The sequence below is a fragment of the Notolepis coatsorum genome (genome assembly GCF_963971535.1).
Source record: "Notolepis coatsorum genome assembly, chromosome: 6".
Classification (NCBI taxonomy): Eukaryota; Metazoa; Chordata; class Actinopteri; order Aulopiformes; family Paralepididae; genus Notolepis; species Notolepis coatsorum.
This window is the reverse complement of record NC_140170.1, coordinates 82345885-82366432: the sequence shown is the minus strand read 5'-3', so window position 1 is coordinate 82366432 and position 20548 is coordinate 82345885. Positions and strand designations below refer to the sequence as shown.

The following is a 20548-nucleotide window of genomic DNA, read 5'->3' as shown; positions in this document are numbered from 1 at the left end:
TAGTTTAAAATGATTCAGTTTAAAAATAGTCATCAGTAAGAAGTAAAAAGTGCAATAACCGACACATGAATTTGATAGGCAGTGTATAAGAGTAGGCAGGGTAAGAATAGTGCAGGTAAATACAAGTTGTGTCAGGATATCCCTGATGTTTCCTCTTGCCACTAGGTGGTAGCAGATATCTATCAGTGAAATGCCTGAGCAAAGAGATAGGTTTTAAGCTGTCTTTTAAAGATGTCTAGCGAGTTGGCTTCCCTGATGTTTTGGGGTAGTTTGTTCCATAGTTTTGGGGCATAGTTGATAAAGGCTGCATTACCGATCCTCTTTTGACTGCTTCTGGGAGCCTCTAGTAGTCCAGCAGCTGATGATCGCAGTGTTCTTGCTGGTGTGTAATTTATTAGAGTGTTGGCGATGTAGCTAGGTCCCTGTCCATTTAGAGCTTTGTATGTAAGGAGAAGGACCTTAAAGTCAATTCTAAATGTTACAGGAAGCCAGTGTAAAGCAGCTAAGACTGGACTAATGTGCTCTCTCCTTTTGGTTCTAGTTAGCAGTCGGGCTGCAGAGTTTTGGATTAGCTGAAGCCTCTCTGTGGTTTTCTTAGGGAGACCTGTGAAAAGTGCATTACAGTAGTCTAACCGGCTAGATATGAATGCATGAATTAGCTTCTCAGCATCGTTCTGATTAATAAATGGTCGTACTTTTGCTATATTTCTGAGATGGAAGAACGATGTTTTCGTCACTTTGCTAATATGAGAATTGAAGTTCAGTTCTGAATCTATGATAACCCCAAGACTAGTGACCTCAGATTTGATCCAAGGGGTTAGTCCCCCCAGGTTCTTTATTAATGTTTCTTTTCTAGTTTTGGAGCCGATAATTAGAATTTCAGTTTTGTTCTCGTTTAGTTTCAGGAAGTTCTTACTCATCCATTTATTTATTGCCAGTAAGCAGTCTGTAATGGAGCTAATCGCTGTAGCATTTGGTTCAGCAGATATGTACAGTTGTGTATCATCCGCATAGCTATGGAAATCTACATTATGTTCTCTGATGATATCACCCAGCGGTAACATGTAAAGGGAGAAGAGTAAAGGTTCTGTGTCTTTACAGTTCTGTGTCTTTAGTTCTGTGTCTGTACAGTTCTGTGTCTTTAGTTCTGTGTCTGTACAGTTATGTGTCTGTACAGTTCTGTGTCTTTAGTTCTGTGTCTTTAGTTCTGTGTCTTTAGTCCTGTGTCTTTAGTTCTGTGTCTTTAGTTCTGTGTCTTTAGTTCTGTGTCTTTAGTCCTGTGTTTTTAGTTATGTGTCTTTAGTTCTGTGTCTTTAGTCCTGTGTCTTTAGTTCTGTGTCTTTAGTTCTGTGTCTTTAGTTCTGTGTCTTTAGTCCTGTGTCTTTAGTTCTGTGTCTTTAGTTATGTGTCTTTAGTTCTGTGTCTTTAGTTCTGTGTCTTTAGTTCTGTGTCTTTAGTTCTGTGTCTGTACAGTTCTGTGTCTGTACAGTTCTGTGTCTGTACAGTTCTGTGTCTGTACAGTTTTGTGTCTTTGGTTCTGTGTCTGTACAGTTCTGTGTCTTTAGTTTTATGTCTGTACAATTCTGTGTCTTTAGTTCTGTGTCTGTACAGTTTTGTGTCTGTACAGTTCTGTGTCTTTAGTTCTGTGTCTTTAGTTCTGTGTCTTTAGTTCTGTGTCTTTAGTTCTGTGTCTTTAGTTCTGTGTCTGTACAGTTCTGTGTCTGTACAGTTCTGTGTCTTTAGTTCTGTGTCTGTACAGTTCTGTGTCTTTACAGTTCTGTGTCTTTAGTTCTGTGTCTTTAGTTCTGTGTCTGTACAGTTCTGTGTCTTTACAGTTCTGTGTCTTTAGTTCTGTGTCTTTAGTTCTGTGTCTGTACAGTTCTGTGTCTTTAGTTCTGTGTCTGTACAGTTATGTGTCTGTACAGTTCTGTGTCTTTAGTTCTGTGTCTTTAGTTCTGTGTCTTTAGTCCTGTGTCTTTAGTTCTGTGTCTTTAGTTCTGTGTCTTTAGTTCTGTGTCTTTAGTTCTGTGTCTTTAGTCATGTGATTGATTGATTGATTGAAAACTTTATTAACAGATTGCAGAATGGGTACAATACAGTACAGCTCAATACACACAATTGTTAAGGGGATGCAGACCAGAGAAAGACTTTCGTCTTGTTTACATCAGGGTCCCCCATTTTCAATTCATCAGGACATATATGACATACATGACATACAGATAGTCAGTACTGCTACATCTATACATTTATGACATACCAGATTTGCAAATACAGTACTGTTTGTGATACAGAAGGAGTCAAGAAAAGGGAGTATATACATTTGACGTAGAAACTGTACATTGGAGGAGGTTGGGTGGGGGGGGTTGGGTACATTGGGATATTGACAACCATACTGGGTAATTTACATTGGAGGTGGTTGGGGGGGGGGGTGGCACACTGTATAAACAAGCAAAACTGTACATTGAGGGGGGGGGGGGGGGGAGACACTGTACAAACAAACAAAATTGTACATTGGACTATTGACAAAACCATACTAGGTAAATGACTGTACATTGGAGGGGGTTGGGTTAGGATATTTACAGGGGCCAGTGTTGAATTGCAGTCTCCCGTAGGTGTCCCTTGAGAGAGGCTTTGAAAGTGGGTAGTGATCCACATTCCTTTACAGCTTTGGGTAGGGCGTTCCACATTGATGTGGCATAATTGCGAAACGTGTTTAGTCCCTTATTTGAGCCGAATCTGGGTTTAACATGATTTGTGGAGCTCCCTCTGGTGTTGTGATCGTGGTATTCACTGACCTTTGGGAAGTATTTTGCCATGTACATGGGTACCTTGGTCGTGTAGTGTATCTTGTAGACCAGGCCCATTGCAAGTTGCTGTACTCTGTCGTCTACTCTAAGCCATCCTAGGTTGTCAAAGTGGGCAGGGGTGAGGTGGGTTCTAGGAGTAAGGTCAAGCAGTAGTCTGACCAGTTTGTTTTGAGATGTTTGTAATTTTGTTTTTAGCGCCTTTGAGGTGCTTTGGTACCATGAGGTGCAAGCATAGTCGTAGTACCCCTGAATGAGTGCTCCTGCCAGAGTCTTCAGGGTATTCTTGTTTACCAGAGAGGAGATCCGGTACAAGAATCGAGTTCGTTGGTTGACTTTTTTTATTACATTGGATGCCATTTTGTCACAGGAGAGATTAGCCTCTAGGATGGAACCCAGGTAGGTAATTTCATCTTTCCTTGTGACAATATTGTCACCCACTGTAACTGAGAAGCCGTCGGTCTTGCTGAGTTTGTTATTTGAACCGAAGAGAATGGACTCTGTTTTGCCCATGTGTAATGATAGTTTGTTATCAGCGAGCCATATGCAGATTCTGCCTAGTTCCGAGCTGAGGGTCTTTAGTTCTGTGTCTTTAGTTCTGTGTCTTTAGTCCTGTGTCTTTAGTTCTGTGTCCTTAGTTCTGTGTCTTTAGTTCTGTGTATTTAGTTCTGTGTCTTTAGTTCTGTGTCTTTAGTTCTGTGTCTTTAGTTCTGTGTCTTTAGTTCTGTGTCTGTACAGTTCTGTGTCTGTACAGTTCTGTGTCTGTACATTTTTGTGTCTTTAGTTCTGTGTCTTTAGTTCTGTGTCTGTACAGTTCTGTGTCTTTAGTTTTGTGTCTGTACAGTTCTGTGTCTTTAGTTCTGTGTCTGTACAGTTTTGTGTCTGTACAGTTCTGTGTCTTTAGTTCTGTGTCTTTAGTTCTGTGTCTTTAGTTATGTGTCTTTAGTTATGTGTCTTTAGTTCTGTGTCTTTAGTTCTGTGTCTGTAGAGTTCTGTGTCTGTACAGTTCTGTGTCTTTAGTTCTGTGTCTGTACAGTTCTGTGTCTTTAGTTATGTGTCTGTACAGTTCTGTGTCTTTAGTTCTGTGTCTGTACAGTTTTGTGTCTGTACAGTTCTGTGTCTTTAGTTCTGTGTCTGTACAGTTCTGTGTCTGTACAGTTCTGTGTCTTTAGTTCTGTGTCTGTACAGTTCTGTGTCTTTAGTTCTGTGTCTTTAGTTCTGTGTCTGTACAGTTCTGTGTCTGTACAGTTATGTGTCTTTAGTTTTGTGTCTTTAGTTCTGTGCCTTTAGTTCTGTGTCTGTACAGTTCTGTGTCTGTACAGTTATGTGTCTTTAGTTCTGTGTCTTTAGTTCTGTGTCTTTAGTTCTGTGTCTTTAGTTCTGTGTCTTTAGTTCTGTGTCTGTACAGTTTTGTGTCTGTACAGTTCTGTGTCTTTAGTTCTGTGTCTGTACAGTTCTGTGTCTGTACAGTTCTGTGTCTTTAGTTCTGTGTCTGTACAGTTCTGTGTCTTTAGTTCTGTGTCTTTAGTTCTGTGTCTTTAGTTCTGTGTCTTTAGTTCTGTGTCTTTAGTCATGTGTCTTTAGTTCTGTGTCTTTAGTTCTGTGTCTTTAGTTCTGTGTCTTTAGTCCTGTGTCTTTAGTTCTGTGTCCTTAGTTATGTGTCTTTAGTTCTGTGTCTTTAGTTCTGTGTCTTTAGTCCTGTGTCTTTAGTTCTGTATCTTTAGTTCTGTGTCTTTAGTTCTGTGTCTTTAGTTCTGTGTCTTTAGTTCTGTGTCTTTAGTTCTGTGTCTTTAGTTCTGTGTCTGTACAGTTCTGTGTCTGTACAGTTCTGTGTCTTTAGTTTTGTGTCTGTACAGTTCTGTGTCTTTAGTTCTGTGTCTGTACAGTTTTGTGTCTGTACAGTTCTGTGTCTTTAGTTCTGTGTCTTTAGTTCTGTGTCTTTAGTTATGTGTCTTTAGTTATGTGTCTTTAGTTCTGTGTCTTTAGTTCTGTGTCTGTACAGTTCTGTGTCTGTACAGTTCTGTGTCTTTAGTTCTGTGTCTGTACAGTTCTGTGTCTTTAGTTATGTGTCTGTACAGTTCTGTGTATTTAGTTCTGTGTCTGTACAGTTTTGTGTCTGTACAGTTCTGTGTCTTTAGTTCTGTGTCTGTACAGATCTGTGTCTGTACAGTTCTGTGTCTTTAGTTCTGTGTCTGTACAGTTCTGTGTCTTTAGTTCTGTGTCTTTAGTTCTGTGTCTGTACAGTTCTGTGTCTGTACAGTTCTGTGTCTTTAGTTCTGTGTCTGTACAGTTTTGTGTCTGTACAGTTCTGTGTCTTTAGTTCTGTGTCTGTACAGATCTGTGTCTGTACAGTTCTGTGTCTTTAGTTCTGTGTCTGTACAGTTCTGTGTCTTTAGTTCTGTGTCTTTAGTTCTGTGTCTGTACAGTTCTGTGTCTTTAGTTCTGTGTCTTTAGTTCTGTGTATGTACAGTTCTGTGTCTGTACAGTTATGTGTCTTTAGTTTTGTGTCTTTAGTTCTGTGCCTTTAGTTCTGTGTCTGTACAGTTCTGTGTCTGTACAGTTCTGTGTCTTTAGTTCTGTGTCTTTAGTTCTGTGTCTTTAGTTCTGTGTCTTTAGTTCTGTGTCTTTAGTTCTGTGTCTGTACAGTTTTGTGTCTGTACAGTTCTGTGTCTTTAGTTCTGTGTCTGTACAGTTCTGTGTCTGTACAGTTCTGTGTCTTTAGTTCTGTGTCTGTACAGTTATGTGTCTTTAGTTCTGTGTCTTTAGTTCTGTGTCTTTAGTTCTGTGTCTTTAGTTCTGTGTCTTTAGTCATGTGTCTTTAGTTCTGTGTCTTTAGTTCTGTGTCTTTAGTTCTGTGTCTTTAGTCCTGTGTCTTTAGTTCTGTGTCCTTAGTTCTGTGTCTTTAGTTCTGTGTCTTTAGTTCTGTGTCTTTAGTCCTGTGTCTTTAGTTCTGTATCTTTAGTTCTGTGTCTTTAGTTCTGTGTCTTTAGTTCTGTGTCTTTAGTTCTGTGTCTGTACAGTTCTGTGTCTGTACAGTTCTGTGTCTGTACAGTTTTGTGTCTTTAGTTCTGTGTCTTTAGTTCTGTGTCTGTACAGTTCTGTGTCTTTAGTTTTGTGTCTGTACAGTTCTGTGTCTTTAGTTCTGTGTCTGTACAGTTTTGTGTCTATACAGTTCTGTGTCTTTAGTTCTGTGTCTTTAGTTCTGTGTCTTTAGTTCTGTGTCTTTAGTTATGTGTCTTTAGTTCTGTGTCTTTAGTTCTGTGTCTTTAGTTCTGTGTCTGTACAGTTATGTGTCTGTACAGTTCTGTGTCTTTAGTTCTGTGTCTGTACAGTTCTGTGTCTTTAGTTATGTGTCTGTACAGTTCTGTGTCTTTAGTTCTGTGTCTGTACAGTTTTGTGTCTGTACAGTTATGTGTCTTTAGTTCTGTGTCTGTACAGTTCTGTGTCTGTACAGTTCTGTGTCTTTAGTTCTGTGTCTGTACAGTTCTGTGTCTTTAGTTCTGTGTCTTTAGTTCTGTGTCTGTACAGTTCTGTGTCTGTACAGTTATGTGTCTTTAGTTTTGTGTCTTTAGTTCTGTGCCTTTAGTTCTGTGTCTGTACAGTTCTGTGTCTTTAGTTCTGTGTCTTTAGTTCTGTGTCTTTAGTTCTGTGTCTTTAGTTCTGTGTCTGTACAGTTCTGTGTCTGTACAGTTCTGTGTCTGTACAGTTCTGTGTCTGTACAGTTCTGTGTCTTTAGTTCTGTGTCTGTACAGTTCTGTGTCTGTACAGTTCTGTGTCTGTACAGTTCTGTGTCTTTAGTTCTGTGTCTGTACAGTTCTGTGTCTTTAGTTCTGTGTCTGTACAGTTCTGTGTCTTTAGTTCTGTGTCTGTACAGTTATGTGTCTTTAGTTCTGTGTATGTACAGTTCTGTGTCTGTACAGTTATGTGTCTTTAGTTCTGTGTCTTTAGTTCTGTGTCTTTAGTTCTGTGTCTGTACAGTTCTGTGTCTTTAGTTCTGTGTCTGTACAGTTCTGTGTCTGTACAGTTTTGTGTCTTTAGTTCTGTGTCTTTAGTTCTGTGTCTGTACAGTTCTGTGTCTTTAGTTTTGTGTCTGTACAGTTCTGTGTCTTTAGTTCTGTGTCTGTACAGTTTTGTGTCTATACAGTTCTGTGTCTTTAGTTCTGTGTCTTTAGTTCTGTGTCTTTAGTTCTGTGTCTTTAGTTATGTGTCTTTAGTTCTGTGTCTTTAGTTCTGTGTCTTTAGTTCTGTGTCTGTACAGTTATGTGTCTGTACAGTTCTGTGTCTTTAGTTCTGTGTCTGTACAGTTCTGTGTCTTTAGTTATGTGTCTGTACAGTTCTGTGTCTTTAGTTCTGTGTCTGTACAGTTTTGTGTCTGTACAGTTATGTGTCTTTAGTTCTGTGTCTGTACAGTTCTGTGTCTGTACAGTTCTGTGTCTTTAGTTCTGTGTCTGTACAGTTCTGTGTCTTTAGTTCTGTGTCTTTAGTTCTGTGTCTGTACAGTTCTGTGTCTGTACAGTTATGTGTCTTTAGTTTTGTGTCTTTAGTTCTGTGCCTTTAGTTCTGTGTCTGTACAGTTCTGTGTCTTTAGTTCTGTGTCTTTAGTTCTGTGTCTTTAGTTCTGTGTCTTTAGTTCTGTGTCTGTACAGTTCTGTGTCTGTACAGTTCTGTGTCTGTACAGTTCTGTGTCTGTACAGTTCTGTGTCTTTAGTTCTGTGTCTGTACAGTTCTGTGTCTGTACAGTTCTGTGTCTGTACAGTTCTGTGTCTTTAGTTCTGTGTCTGTACAGTTCTGTGTCTTTAGTTCTGTGTCTGTACAGTTCTGTGTCTTTAGTTCTGTGTCTGTACAGTTATGTGTCTTTAGTTCTGTGTATGTACAGTTCTGTGTCTGTACAGTTATGTGTCTTTAGTTCTGTGTCTTTAGTTCTGTGTCTTTAGTTCTGTGTCTGTACAGTTCTGTGTCTTTAGTTCTGTGTCTGTACAGTTTTGTGTCTGTACAGTTTTGTGTCTGTACAGTTCTGTGTCTGTACAGTTCTGTGTCTTTAGTTCTGTGTCTGTACAGTTTTGTGTCTGTACAGTCCTCTGTCTGGGCTTTTGGGGAGTCTAGTCAGGTTAAAGGATCATGACTGTGGAGTGCTAAGGTTGACATCCTAATGATCGCAGAGTATTTTTCCATGGAGGAGTGATCCTCCTGTGCTTTGGTCAGTCGACTGGAATAGGAGCTCCCATGTCGCCTTGTGTTCAGTGGACTAACACCAGACACCATCGCCAGACTGGGGATTATTCTCCACAAGGGGGCGCTCTGTGTAGACTTTGTAACTGCAAATATAGAATCAAATTAAATGAAACATGTAGTCAGTCACACTGCCTAGTCGGGGATCAGAATATATAATGTGCTGTGTGGCAGCCATGCAGACAGTAGCATCAGAGTCCTTTTAAGGCTGGGTAGCACAACAGCACATGTCAGTTTATGATAAATATAGACAATTACTGCTGGATTATGCAGCTCCGCGTGATTCATCTCCACTCCAGTCAAGCATGGGCCTTGTTGTTGTTGTTGTTGTGGTTGTTGTTGTTGTGGCCTTGACTTTAAGATCAAGAGAGGAAGCTGCTGGATCTGTGCCCTTCATGGCATGGGATTGAGAAACGCTGATTCCAGCACTTCCTTGTAAAGCTCTTATCATTGGAAAGAAACTAAAGCCGAAAGCCCAGAATCCCTCAGCCTGGCCATGGATAAGACAAGTATAACCAATCACTGTCACTAAGTCACTCTGCGACTGACACATTCAGTCAGCCAGTCTACCCCTAGTGGCAGCTCACAGACATGGCACATTTCGTAAGACCAGTTCAATCCATGCAACAATGCTTTGTATCTATAGCCTAGGGCTGTAAATTGATTCAAATATTTAATTGCGATTAATTGCATTATTGTCCATAGTTAACTATGATTAACTGCTTATTAATAAAACAAATCTGTTCAAAATGTACTTTAGAGGAATATTTTTCAAATGTTTCATGTTTTATCAACATGGGAGTGGACAGATATGCTTGCTTTATGCAAATGTGTGTTTATTAAATTAAATAAATAACCAAAATCACAAATATTGTCCAGGAAAACATATATTTAGCATAAAATAAATATGCTGTAAATAATCATAACATGGCAGAGCCCAATAGGCAACAACAGATGGTCATATTGACCTGCTAAATGTAACATTACTCAGTAATATGATTATTCACACAATGAGTCCAACTTTACTCTTATAAAGGTTCACTAAAACAACTATCACTTTGTACAACAGGTACATTGGTAAGCAAATTTTTCCATTACTCAAAGATCATTCCCATGATCCCTCGCACTTCTAAAGCAAATCACACAATGTAATTGTGTCCAACCTCACATGGGGGGAAATAAAGGGTCACAAATCTAACTTAATAGAGTCCAATGTTAATCTCTTTCCAACCTTTTACTGACTAATTGTACAGTTTAACTGAATTGCTCTCTCTCTAGTATCATGTGAGGGGTTATTTTTTATTGTCTGGGCATATTGGGAGACAGATACATACACATACATACAAGAAATGCATTTCAGTAATTAGAATTTACTCAGAAATGTTTGTCTGAAGAAGTCTGTCACTAAAATACAATTGATTTTTATTGATATATGAACTAGTATGACTGAATGTTTGTAAATTTTTACAATTACAAAAATAAAAAATATATATTTTTGTAATGTGGAAGGAATGAGGGCAAAATACCAAAAAAAGTGGGTTTTGAGCATGGCCTTAAAAGTCTGTAAAGTGGGGAGTAGGGTATATCTGCAGAGCTCTGCAGATATACCCTATTGAGAGTGGGAGCTTGTTCCAGAGTGTCGGTGCTGCGACTGCGAATGCCCGGTTTCCCTTCGTCACCAGTCCTGTGTGTGGGATTTTAAGGCAGATTTGATTGTTTGATCTGAGGGATCTGGAGCTAGCTGATTGGACCAGGGGTTCCTTTATGTAGGCGCATAGCGGGGCTTGGAGGTGAAATGCAGCCCCCATTGGCCCCCCATAACTCGAACCCTGGGTACCGGTATCGGTTCAAATGTGAAAGGTACCAAACCCTAGTGATCACATGGCTTTGTTTAGAACGTTTGCTGCACTTAACGAAGTGCAGTGTGAAAGCTAACCAGACCAAATAAAAAATGCAACAATGTTGCAACTAGTCTACCGAACTACAGGTGTGAAAGCGGCCTATGAAATTGTGTGTCCTTGTCATTTGATTACCAAGATGTCTGTGATGAAGATGTAATCAAACACTATGTTAAATACTTGTACATATCTTCTGGGGATTAAACTATTGCATGATTTTGATATCACTAGCCCATGAAATAGGCTATTCATAATCCAATATTGTGCAATAAATTCACTTAATCACATCTGTTTCCCTTTTGATATACAATGGAAGTTGATTAAGCTGTGTCTTCAGTGGCTAAGGAATTCCCATCCTAGACATACCTAGCCTATTCTGAAGCCATCTATAACAGCATATGTCTGTCTATCTGTCTGCCAGTCTGTCCCCACAAAAGTAGACCAATCACAGTTGATTTCAATCAGAGCTGATGATTTCACTGGACTCACACACTGAAACAGATAGCTAATGATGATTAGCATAGCTAAAATCAGTGAATGTTTGCTACTCGGTATGCATGCCGTCTCATACAATGGTTTTCACAAACCATGCAATGCAGGAAATGATTGGAGGAATTAATGAAAGCCAACAAGTCAGCTGGAATATTGAGTATCATACATAGGGTTGCCACCTTTGACCAATAGAAATAAGGGACACATGTCATCGAGCGTGTGCGTAGCCCGTGCGAGAATTTTTTTTAGGTGGTTTTGGGGCGTTTTTTGGGCGAAAATGGGCGGATTTTGTCACTATTTATTTTTTTTACTTTATTTCGGTTTTAGGGTTAGGGTTAGGGTTATGTTATTTAATTATTTTGGGGAGCCAGCCCCCCAAACTCCTGAAATGCATAGAAATCTATGAAATCTAAATAAAACAATCTATGACATTTATATTAAAAAGAGCTAGCCCCCCAAACCCCTAAAATACATAGAAATCTATGCATTTTGGAACAGTTACTATATATAGTCAAGAAAGCATTTAGTCATACTTAAAGTTTAAAGTGCTTTATTTGCATTTAACATTGTTTAAATAAATTGGCTGAACTATAGCCTCAACTTGAGCATAATACTGTATGCATATAAAGTACTGTAAAAACAAAGCCTGGGAACACTTTTACTGAAAGAGGACAATAATACAATAAAACACTTGTGTGACCCAAATGAAAAGATTAATAAAAAATAAAGTGCAAAGAAGAGTAGGCTCCGGGCTGCCAGGGCAGGTCAATAGAAATACTGACATCTAGTTAAAAACACAACCAGATAAATAAGATGTAATATCCCATACCGAATCAATCTCAGGAGATGTTTCAGTCATGAAGAACTGTGACACCTGTGCTTGGGTCCTTTGCGTTCTTATATTTCGGGAATGTTGTTCTCCTGATGCATGCTGTTTGACGTCAGTCAGTCAACCATGCGCCACAGAAAACACACACCTACATACTTTGCAGTTTGCTTTGTAAACATCTCCACTGACGCTATCACGCCAGTGGTTTGCCTCTTCCCACTCAGGTCTGTACCTCTGCAGGCGTTTTGTCTTTTTAGGACGCGGTGGAGTATTGTCTGCTGTAGACATTTTCAAAGCGTCTTCGAAAAGAAATCACGCAGGGACAAAGGGCGTCCCGTATCAGTTCAATACGGAACGCGTCTTTTAGTTTCCAATTACGGGACGATTCCGTATTTTAAGGGACGGGTGGCAACCCTAAATACATTAGCAATGCTAATCGTGATTAGCGCTGTGCTAATATTTCAAGATTTTAAAGGTCCCATGCATTATAAATGGCCTTTTCCAGTGTTTAACATGGTTTCCTAGCAATGTGGGATTATATCAATGTGGTCTGTGTCGTTAATTATCATATTGACTCATCAGTCTAGTCTCAAGTTCACGAGATCTTCCCTCACTCAACTAAGCCGTTCTGATTTGACAGTATTGCTGGCGTGAATAAGGTACTGATTTGCAGTAACGCCCCCTCTATGGTTGTAGCGCATAGTGTAACCCGACACTTCCTCAAACGGGTTTTGACAGAGAGGCAGAGAACGAGCGAGCGAGAGAGATAGAGAGGGAGAGAAAGAGAGGGACCGTGGACGCATCCCTCCTCCATCCCTCCTCTCTCTCTCTCTCTCTCTCTCTCTCTCTCTCTCTCTCTCTCTCTCTCTCTCTCTCTCTCTCTCTCTCTCTCTCTCTCTCTCTCTCTCTCTCTCTCTCTCTCTCTCTCTCTCTCTCTCTCTCTCTCTCTCTCTCTCTCTCTCTCTCTCTCTCTCTCTCTCTCTCTCTCTCTCTCTCTCTCTCTCTCTCTCTCTCTCTCTCTCTCTCTCTCTCTCTCTCTCTCTCTCTCTCTCTCTCTCTCTCTCTCTCTCTCTCTCTCTCTCTCTCTCTCTCTCTCTCTCTCTCTCTCTCTCTTGTTCGTTCTCTCTCTCGCTCTCTCTCGTATGTTCACTCAAAGCGCTTATGGGGGGAGCCCATCCACTCATCAGACCAGGTCGTGAAGGCGGCTCCTGCTGTACAGGACACAGGTAACTAGGTTGACTAGCACACCTAGTGCGTGGCAGAGAGTCAGTGTGGACACGTGAATCAATGTCAGAATCATCAACTGACATACTGGGACCATCCCTGCCCACAAGTGAAACATCATGAACAATAGAGCTACTGTGGGAAGGCTGGCAGCCTAAGCCAGGCCTTGTAGCCTCTTCAACTAGAACGGTGTCACATGAATCAACAGCATCTCTCATAGCATCCTATCCACACTCATCCTCCAATTCGTTATTCGTTATCATTATGCAGAGGTACATCCACAGTATGCTTTCCAAAATTCTCAACAGGTTCACTTTTCAATTCAACAAAGAATGTGTCACTAAGTGTAATGTCACAAGTTGAAGTATCAACAACATCACTTTTGTCCTTTGATATTGCCCGTGTCACAGCACACACAGGGAACACTCCTGGATGTTTCTGTGCCAGCTCATCAGGGACCTCAGAAACCACAGGGATGGGAATTACAACTGGAGTAGCCAGCACTTTGTCACCAGCCAAATCATTCCCTAGAATGAAGGACACCCCTCTTATGGGGATGTGAGAACATACCCCCACAACAACATTGCCTGATACTAAGGGAGAGTTGAGTGTGACCTCATGCAAAGGTGCATCCACAAATCCACCTCCAAAGCCACGAACAACGACACCGGAATGCAATGAAGACTTTTCTGAAAACGGCAAAATCCCCTCCAGAATGAGGGACTGAAAAGCTCCGGTATCTCTCCAAATTGTTATAGCCTGCTTGGACTCTAGTGCATCAGTCAGGGAAACAAATCCATCCATCATAAATCTTTAGGAGCCCTCAAGCTCTTTGTCCACACGTTTGATACTTCCCTCATCACCCTCTAACATTGACATATGTGTTCTGCATACGGTTTCTACCAGAGCCACAGTTTTGACATTTTTCTGTTCAAGCACCGGGCACCCAGCAACGATATGACCAGGCTCCTTACAGTAGAAACATATAATCCCCTCTGGGAATGCACTAGCAGAACCACCCTGCCTAGGAGGTGAAGTAAACTGACCAGCAGACACAGGTTTTGGGAAACGGCCCCCCTGAAAAGGACGCCTACCCCTGGACTCCACACGGTATTCCTCCACAAAGACGGACTTGTGTGTCAACACAAACTCATCAGCCAAGACAGCGGCGTCGCCTATCTTCAATACCTTACGCTCGTTTAGATGAGTGGAAACGGTATCAGGAACACATCTTTTAAATTCCTCTAGGAGAATCAACTGTCTAAGCTGCTCTCTTGACTCTGCTTTCTGAGAGGTGCACCACCTGTCAAACAGGTTCTCCTTCTCTTTTCCAAATTCAACATACAACTGTCCCTCCGACCTGCGATAGCCTCTAAAACGCTGACGATAGGCCTCGGGGACCAACTCATAAGCCCTCAATATGGAAGCCTTAACAAGCTCATAGTCAGCACTTTGTTCAAGGGACAGAGCAGTATACGCCCCCTGTGCCTTACAAACGAGAACACACTGCAGCAGCAGCGTCCAGGCCATATCAGGCCACTTCAACGTGGTTGCCACCCGTTCAAAAAGGGGAAAATACCTATCCACATCCTTCTCAAAAAAAAGAGGCACCATCCTAATATTTTTGCCGACATCAAAACCGGAACGTGACTCTGAATGCAGAGTGCCCGCCTGCAAGGCAGCATGCTTAAAGTCAAGCTCCTTCAGCGCACGTTCGTGCTCCAAGACCTTCAAGTAACGATCTTGCTGTAGCTGTTGTTCCTTAAACTCACGCTCCTTAATCCTCTCCTCTCGCTGTCTCTCCTCTCTCCTCTCCTCTTGCTGTAACTGTATCTCCTTAAACTCTAACTCTCTAAGCCTCCACTCACCCTCCGCCACACCAGATAGTAGCGGAGACATGTCAGACAAAAGAGGCTCCTCCACCCTCGCCACAAGCACCTGCTCCCTAATGAGTAAAACCCTCAAAGCACTCAAGGCAGTTGGTTTCAAACGCTTCTCACTGGCAGTAAGCTCCACCTTGTAGTGCACAGCAAGCTCCAGAAGCTGTTCTTTGGAAAACCTCTCCAACATCTCATGAGAAGGGTGATCAACAAAATCCTTTATGGAAGCCATCCTTACTGCACCAGCGCCACAACCTGCTCACTTTAGAGTTACCAAAAGCTGCCAAACGCACCCTAGCATACACACAATTTACCTGAAGAACCACTAAAGAACCACTGAAGAACCACTGAAGAACCACGAAGAACCACTGAAGAACCACTAAAGAGCCACTAAAGAACCACTGAAGAACCACTAAAGAACCACTGAAGAAACACTAAAGAACCACTAAAGAACCACTGAAGAACCACTGAAGCACCCCTTGTTAGTGTTAACATGCTAATGCTATAAGGAGAGCAGTCAGCTTTTGTGCGTGTCCGCCTGTGTGATCGGCGTGCGACGTGGTGGAGATGTGTGCTCTACTGAGCGCACCTTTCTATTTTGCCAAAAATTCAACCACCCTGAAATAAGCAGATGTGTCATACGCGCAGGAGGTCAGGTGCTAACAGGTAGGCTATCCAAACATTGAGTTACACTCAAAACAAAAAATTAAATACAACAAACAAATTCAAACAGGTGCCCCTTATAACCTGATATGGCTACTTACAGCTTCTACATCTAAACTGCAGTTAAACGAAGAACTGCCAGGCCCACCACATGTCTACCCTAAAAAAAACTACATCAGGCCCTAACACACTACCTGTATTTTCTGGCACCCTAACCTACCTACCCTGAAGCTAAAGCCCTGTAGACCTAACCCTCTTCAACCACACCTGCTACCAGCCAAAGATCATATTGACCATCCACCCGTCAAGTATATGGTATGGTACCAGACAAGTAGATGGTACTAATCACTTCTATGACTGCCCCAGGAGTAAGTGGTACACAGGAAGCTGACAAACAACCAGAAAATAATGACCCTACCTACATGTGGTGTCCACTAAACTATATATTTTAACAGCATACAAGTAGTCAAATCAAATCACAAAAAATAAGGGCATACTCACCTGTTTGAAGACCGGCTCAAGCCCCCACGTTACACAACATGTAACGATCACTACCCACCCTACAGCACCACGACACACCATGCAAAAAAAATAAAAAATCTAGGGGTATTTGTTTCCAAATTCACTCCCGGACGAGCGCCCAACAGTTACGACCCTGGCTCAAAGGGAAGCAACATTAGTGCACACAGACATCTGGTCTGTGTTTAAACCAAAAGACTATTCTAATTATGATAACTAGCTCAAACTAAAGATCAAGAATGGTGGAAAGTGAAGAGACTCTGTTTCCACCATCTCTTCTAGCAACAGTCACAGTGCATGTGTGGGTCAGCAAGTGCCTTTGAGCTGCCAGGCAGGTATCCAATCAGCAGCAATCAGCTAATTAGCAGCCATCACCTGCATGCACAGTGACACAGGAGTAATGGTCGCCTCCGCCGTTGGTGTGTGAATGTGTGAGTGAATGGGTCAAATGTGAGGAACAAATTGTAAAGCACTTTGGATAAAAGCTGCTATATAAATGCACCATTTACCATTTATTTCATTTATTTTACCAGTTATAAATGGAGAGAGACAGTGTTCTGCTGTTACAGGTAGACTGGATAAGAAGACGCTAATCATTCATGTCTTTAGGGTGGACTTTAACTTCCAGTCTAACAAATACTAGCTTCTCCGTTGCGTGACTACATTGGGACTGAGTTACTGGACCGGACGAGTTGAATACACTGCTATTAGTTGCCTCAGTTGTTAAGCATCAGAGTGGGGAGTGAGTGAGTCACCTGAAGCTGCCCTTGTATTCCCACGGCAGCACTGCAGTGTCACCTTGGGGGAGAGAACATAAGCTAACTATCCCCGGCCCCCACACTTTTAGAATTTAATTTAGTTTATTTATTGAATTAATTAAACATTTAATTGCTGTTTTTGTGTTGGTTGTTGTTATCTTATTGTTTTTAACCACTAGGGAGAGACTGTGTGTGTGTGTGTGTGTGTGTGTGTGTGTGTGTGTGTGTGTGTGTGTGTGTGTGTGTGTGTGTGTGTGTGTGTGTGTGTGTGTGTGTGTGTGTGTGTGTGTGTGTGTGTGTGTGTGTGTGTGTGTGTGTGTGTGTGTGTGTGTGTGTGTGTGTGTGTGTGTGTGTGTGTGTGTGTGTGTGTGTGTGTGTGTGTGCGCGCATGCGTGCGTGCGTGTGTGTGTGTGGGCATGTGGGCATGTGGATGTGCATATTAGGGATGAATCTGAATACTGCATGAATAATGCAATGGAAACAGATACTGTATTTCCTCTACCTGCAGTTGCTCATTATTATTTGGAACCAGGAGTAAACTCCATGTTGAGTTCTCAAGTAAACATTACACGGGCAGAGAGATGACCACTATGTCTCCATCGTTCAGGCCTCTGGCTCTGTGGGCTGGTTGGGAGGCCAGTGGCTCTCTTCAGTTCACAATGCTCCTTTTACAGATATTTGGCGCCATCTGTTGTGAATGTATTGGTCCGATACATTTAAAAGTCTAGCCCCCGAATATAAGACGATCAGGGGAAAAAACCGGTCTTTATAATATATTTATAATACGGTATATGCCCATGTTAAATAAATTGTATGCTTTGAAGACACAACAATTGCCAAGGAATATTAGCTTAGAGAATACAACATTTGCCTGATTTAACGCGACCCCGTCCCGTCTTCTATCCGAATACAGATCATTTTGTTGGTAGAACCGATAACAGATGATGTTGTCTCCGTACACGCCTAGTACACATATATATTTTTATTTCCTCCTCATAGCTCATGCCATGTATTTTTATATGGGCAATAAACTAAAGCTTATTTATGAGCTCTGGCTAAGAACACTGCATTGTCGGCTTTGCAGAGAACATCGGCTTAGCATTTAATAGATACCCAGAGGATAGATAGCCCCTAGCAATAGCAAAGGCCAGGATAGAGAGTCCCTAGCAATAGCAAAGCCCAAGATAATTTTCAGTATAATTATTAGATAAAGTGAAGGTCATGATACGATAGACATGGGATTTACACATCCTTCATATGAAAGCAATATTAATGCGGTTGTGTATTCAACAACATAAGGCAAGGTTTTCCATTATCATTCTTGAAGATGGAACAGTCTTGGCCTACGTGTGTATATATATATATATATATATATATATATATATATATATATATATATATATATATATATATATATATATATATATATATATATATATATATATAGCTTCACTACACTGACATTTCACATGCAAGCTAGGAGTTCCACCTTACTGGTCCCTAATCTAAATATATCCCCTTTGTTTGGATTAAATGTCACATTTAGCTGTGTTCCACTTCCTAAGCATTATCTCTCACTCTGACTCTCACTCATGTATGGAGAAGCAATTGCAGACCGATAAGTGGGTCATGAATTAATAACGGTTCCAAGTCAGTCCCCATCCATTAGCTCTCAGCCAAACACACACTGAGTCAGCCAGTTTATTGAAGGTTTGATTGGCTTTCAGACACACACAGCCAGCCACTTTTGCAATGCATTCAAAACTCTTTACAATAACTGTTGATATCCATTTAATGTACTCTGTGAAAGGGTTGCCGACCTTGAGTAAGAAATTCAGACAAAAGAATATATACAACTACATGAAGTGCCTCCTTACGCTCTGTCTACAGTATGTAGTTCAGTCTTCAATACTTTACATCCTTCTAAATAATAACGTTTATTTTCCCTTGTCTTCCAGATCCTGGCCATCATCTCCATCCTGTTCATCATCCTCTCCACCATCGCCTTGTCTCTGAACACCCTCCCGGAGCTGCAGGACACGGACGAGTTCGGCCAGTCCTCAGACAACCCCCAGCTGGCCCACGTGGAGGCCGTGTGCATCGCCTGGTTCACCATGGAGTACCTGCTCCGCTTCCTCTCCTCGCCCAGCAAGTGGAAGTTCTTCAAAGGTCCGCTGAACGTCATCGACCTGCTGGCCATCCTGCCCTACTACGTCACCATCTTCCTCACCGAGTCCAACAAGAGCGTGCTGCAGTTCCAGAACGTCCGCCGCGTGGTGCAGATCTTCCGCATCATGCGGATCTTGCGTATTCTAAAGCTGGCCCGTCACTCCACGGGCCTCCAGTCCCTGGGCTTCACCCTGAAGAGGAGCTACAATGAGCTGGGCCTCCTCATCCTCTTCCTGGCCATGGGCATCATGATCTTCTCCAGTCTGGTCTTCTTCGCGGAGAAGGACGAGGACGACACCAAGTTCAAAAGCATCCCGGCTTCTTTCTGGTGGGCCACGATCACCATGACAACGGTGGGCTACGGAGATATCTACCCCAAGACATTGCTGGGGAAGATAGTCGGGGGTCTATGCTGCATAGCCGGAGTGCTAGTGATAGCCCTGCCCATTCCTATCATTGTGAATAATTTCTCAGAGTTCTACAAGGAGCAGAAGAGACAGGAGAAGGCGGTCAAGCGACGGGAGGCCCTGGAGAGGGCAAAGAGAAATGGCAGCATTGTTTCTATGAACATGAAGGAGGCGTTCGCCCGCAGCGCGGAGCTCATGGACGTGGTGGTGGAGAAAAGCGAGAGGCCTCATGATAATCATCTCTCCCCCAGCCGCTGGAAATGGACCCCCAAGATGGCTGCATCAGAGACAAGCTCCAACCGCTCCTTCAACCCCCAGGAGACAGGCTCTCCCAGCAAGCTCAACCCGACCAGCCCCCAGAGGCTCAACGCTCAGAAGCTGGAGGAGATGTACAATCAGATGGCCAAGACCCAGTCTCAGCCCAACCTCAATGCTAAGGATAGAGGCTCCAGGGTGGGCAGGCAGAGAGACGAGATAGAGCTGGGGGCCATCCCGGTCCAGGAGGAGCCCATGCTGGGACCCAGGGAGGGCGTGGGGGACATGAAAAGCCTGTCTAGCATTGACAGCTACATCAGCTGCGCAACAGACTTCCAGGAGAACCCACGCTTCCCTTACAGACCAGCGGTGGGTCTGGGCGTCCAGGAGAATAGCCGGTTCTCCCACAGTCCTGCTGCGGGCCTGGCCAGACGGGTCAGCACAAAAGCAGGCCTGCAGACGACTCTGGAGCATGAGCCCATGCTCACTCCTCGTTCTGTCACTAAGTCCTCAGTCTCAGAGAACGCTCGGAAATTCATTTTCTCTGGCAACCCCTCAAAGAGCCTCACTAACAGGGGAGGCTGCCATAGCCAGGGGGAGTCAGGCCCTTCCCCTTTCTCAGACAGCTCTGTGCTGTCAGACCACTCCCTGCTCAGCCCAGAGGCGTCGGTCTACACCACCGCCAGCAGCAGGACCCCGCCCAAGTCCCCAGAGAGCACCACCCTGACCCCGGCCGTCTTCACCTTCCACGACTCCTCCATCAGCAAGTACATCGACGCGGACACCGATGACGACGAGCACCTCCGAGACGTCTCCGACACCAGTCCCTCGGAGCGCCTACTGGCCGGCGCAAGCCCCAAATGCCGCGTCAACAGCAGTTACCAGAGGGGCAGCAACCATCTTGAAGCCACCCAGAAGCTTCTGGCCCAGAACTGTCTGTTTCCCCGGGAGGGCTTGCGGGGGAGCATCCACGAGAACCACGTGGGTCCCGAGATGGCCCGCAGAGCCAAGGGGGACAGGCGACGTTCCAACACCTTGGACGAGAGCCTCTGAGGGGGTGTAGCAGGGGCAGAGCACAGCCTCAGCGCAGAGAGCTCGTAAGCTGCTGGAGCAAACTAAGGACATGCTGTTCATGGCAGGTAGACACCAGAGCAGGGACACACCACTCTGGTCAAGCCAGATAGAGAGAGAGAGAGAGAGAGAGAGAGAGAGAGAGAGAGAGAGAGAGAGAGAGAGAGAGAGAGAGAGAGAGAGAGAGAGAGAGAGAGAGAGAGAGAGAGAGAGAGAGAGAGAGAGAGAGAGAGAGAGAGAGAGAGAGAGAGAGAGAGAGAGAGAGAGAGAGAGAGAGACATACACAGAGATGGGAATAGGAGAGAGACAGAGGGGGCACACACCGCGCTGACGGGGCGTGTCACAAACTC

At 43.1% G+C, this 20548-nt stretch overlaps 1 protein-coding gene across 1 annotated transcript in view; it reads left to right on the top strand.

The window, feature by feature from the left end:
- The window catches only part of kcnb1 (potassium voltage-gated channel, Shab-related subfamily, member 1), a gene marked incomplete at its 3' end in the record, with an annotated part of 146888 nt that extends 126708 nt beyond the window's left edge, over positions 1 to 20180 (top strand). The window contains exon 3 of the mRNA XM_084316790.1: positions 18255 to 20180. Coding sequence (XP_084172916.1) covers positions 18255 to 20180 — 1926 coding nt within the window. The remainder of the gene's footprint in view (positions 1 to 18254) is intronic.
- Between the last annotated feature and the right edge of the window lie 368 nt (positions 20181 to 20548).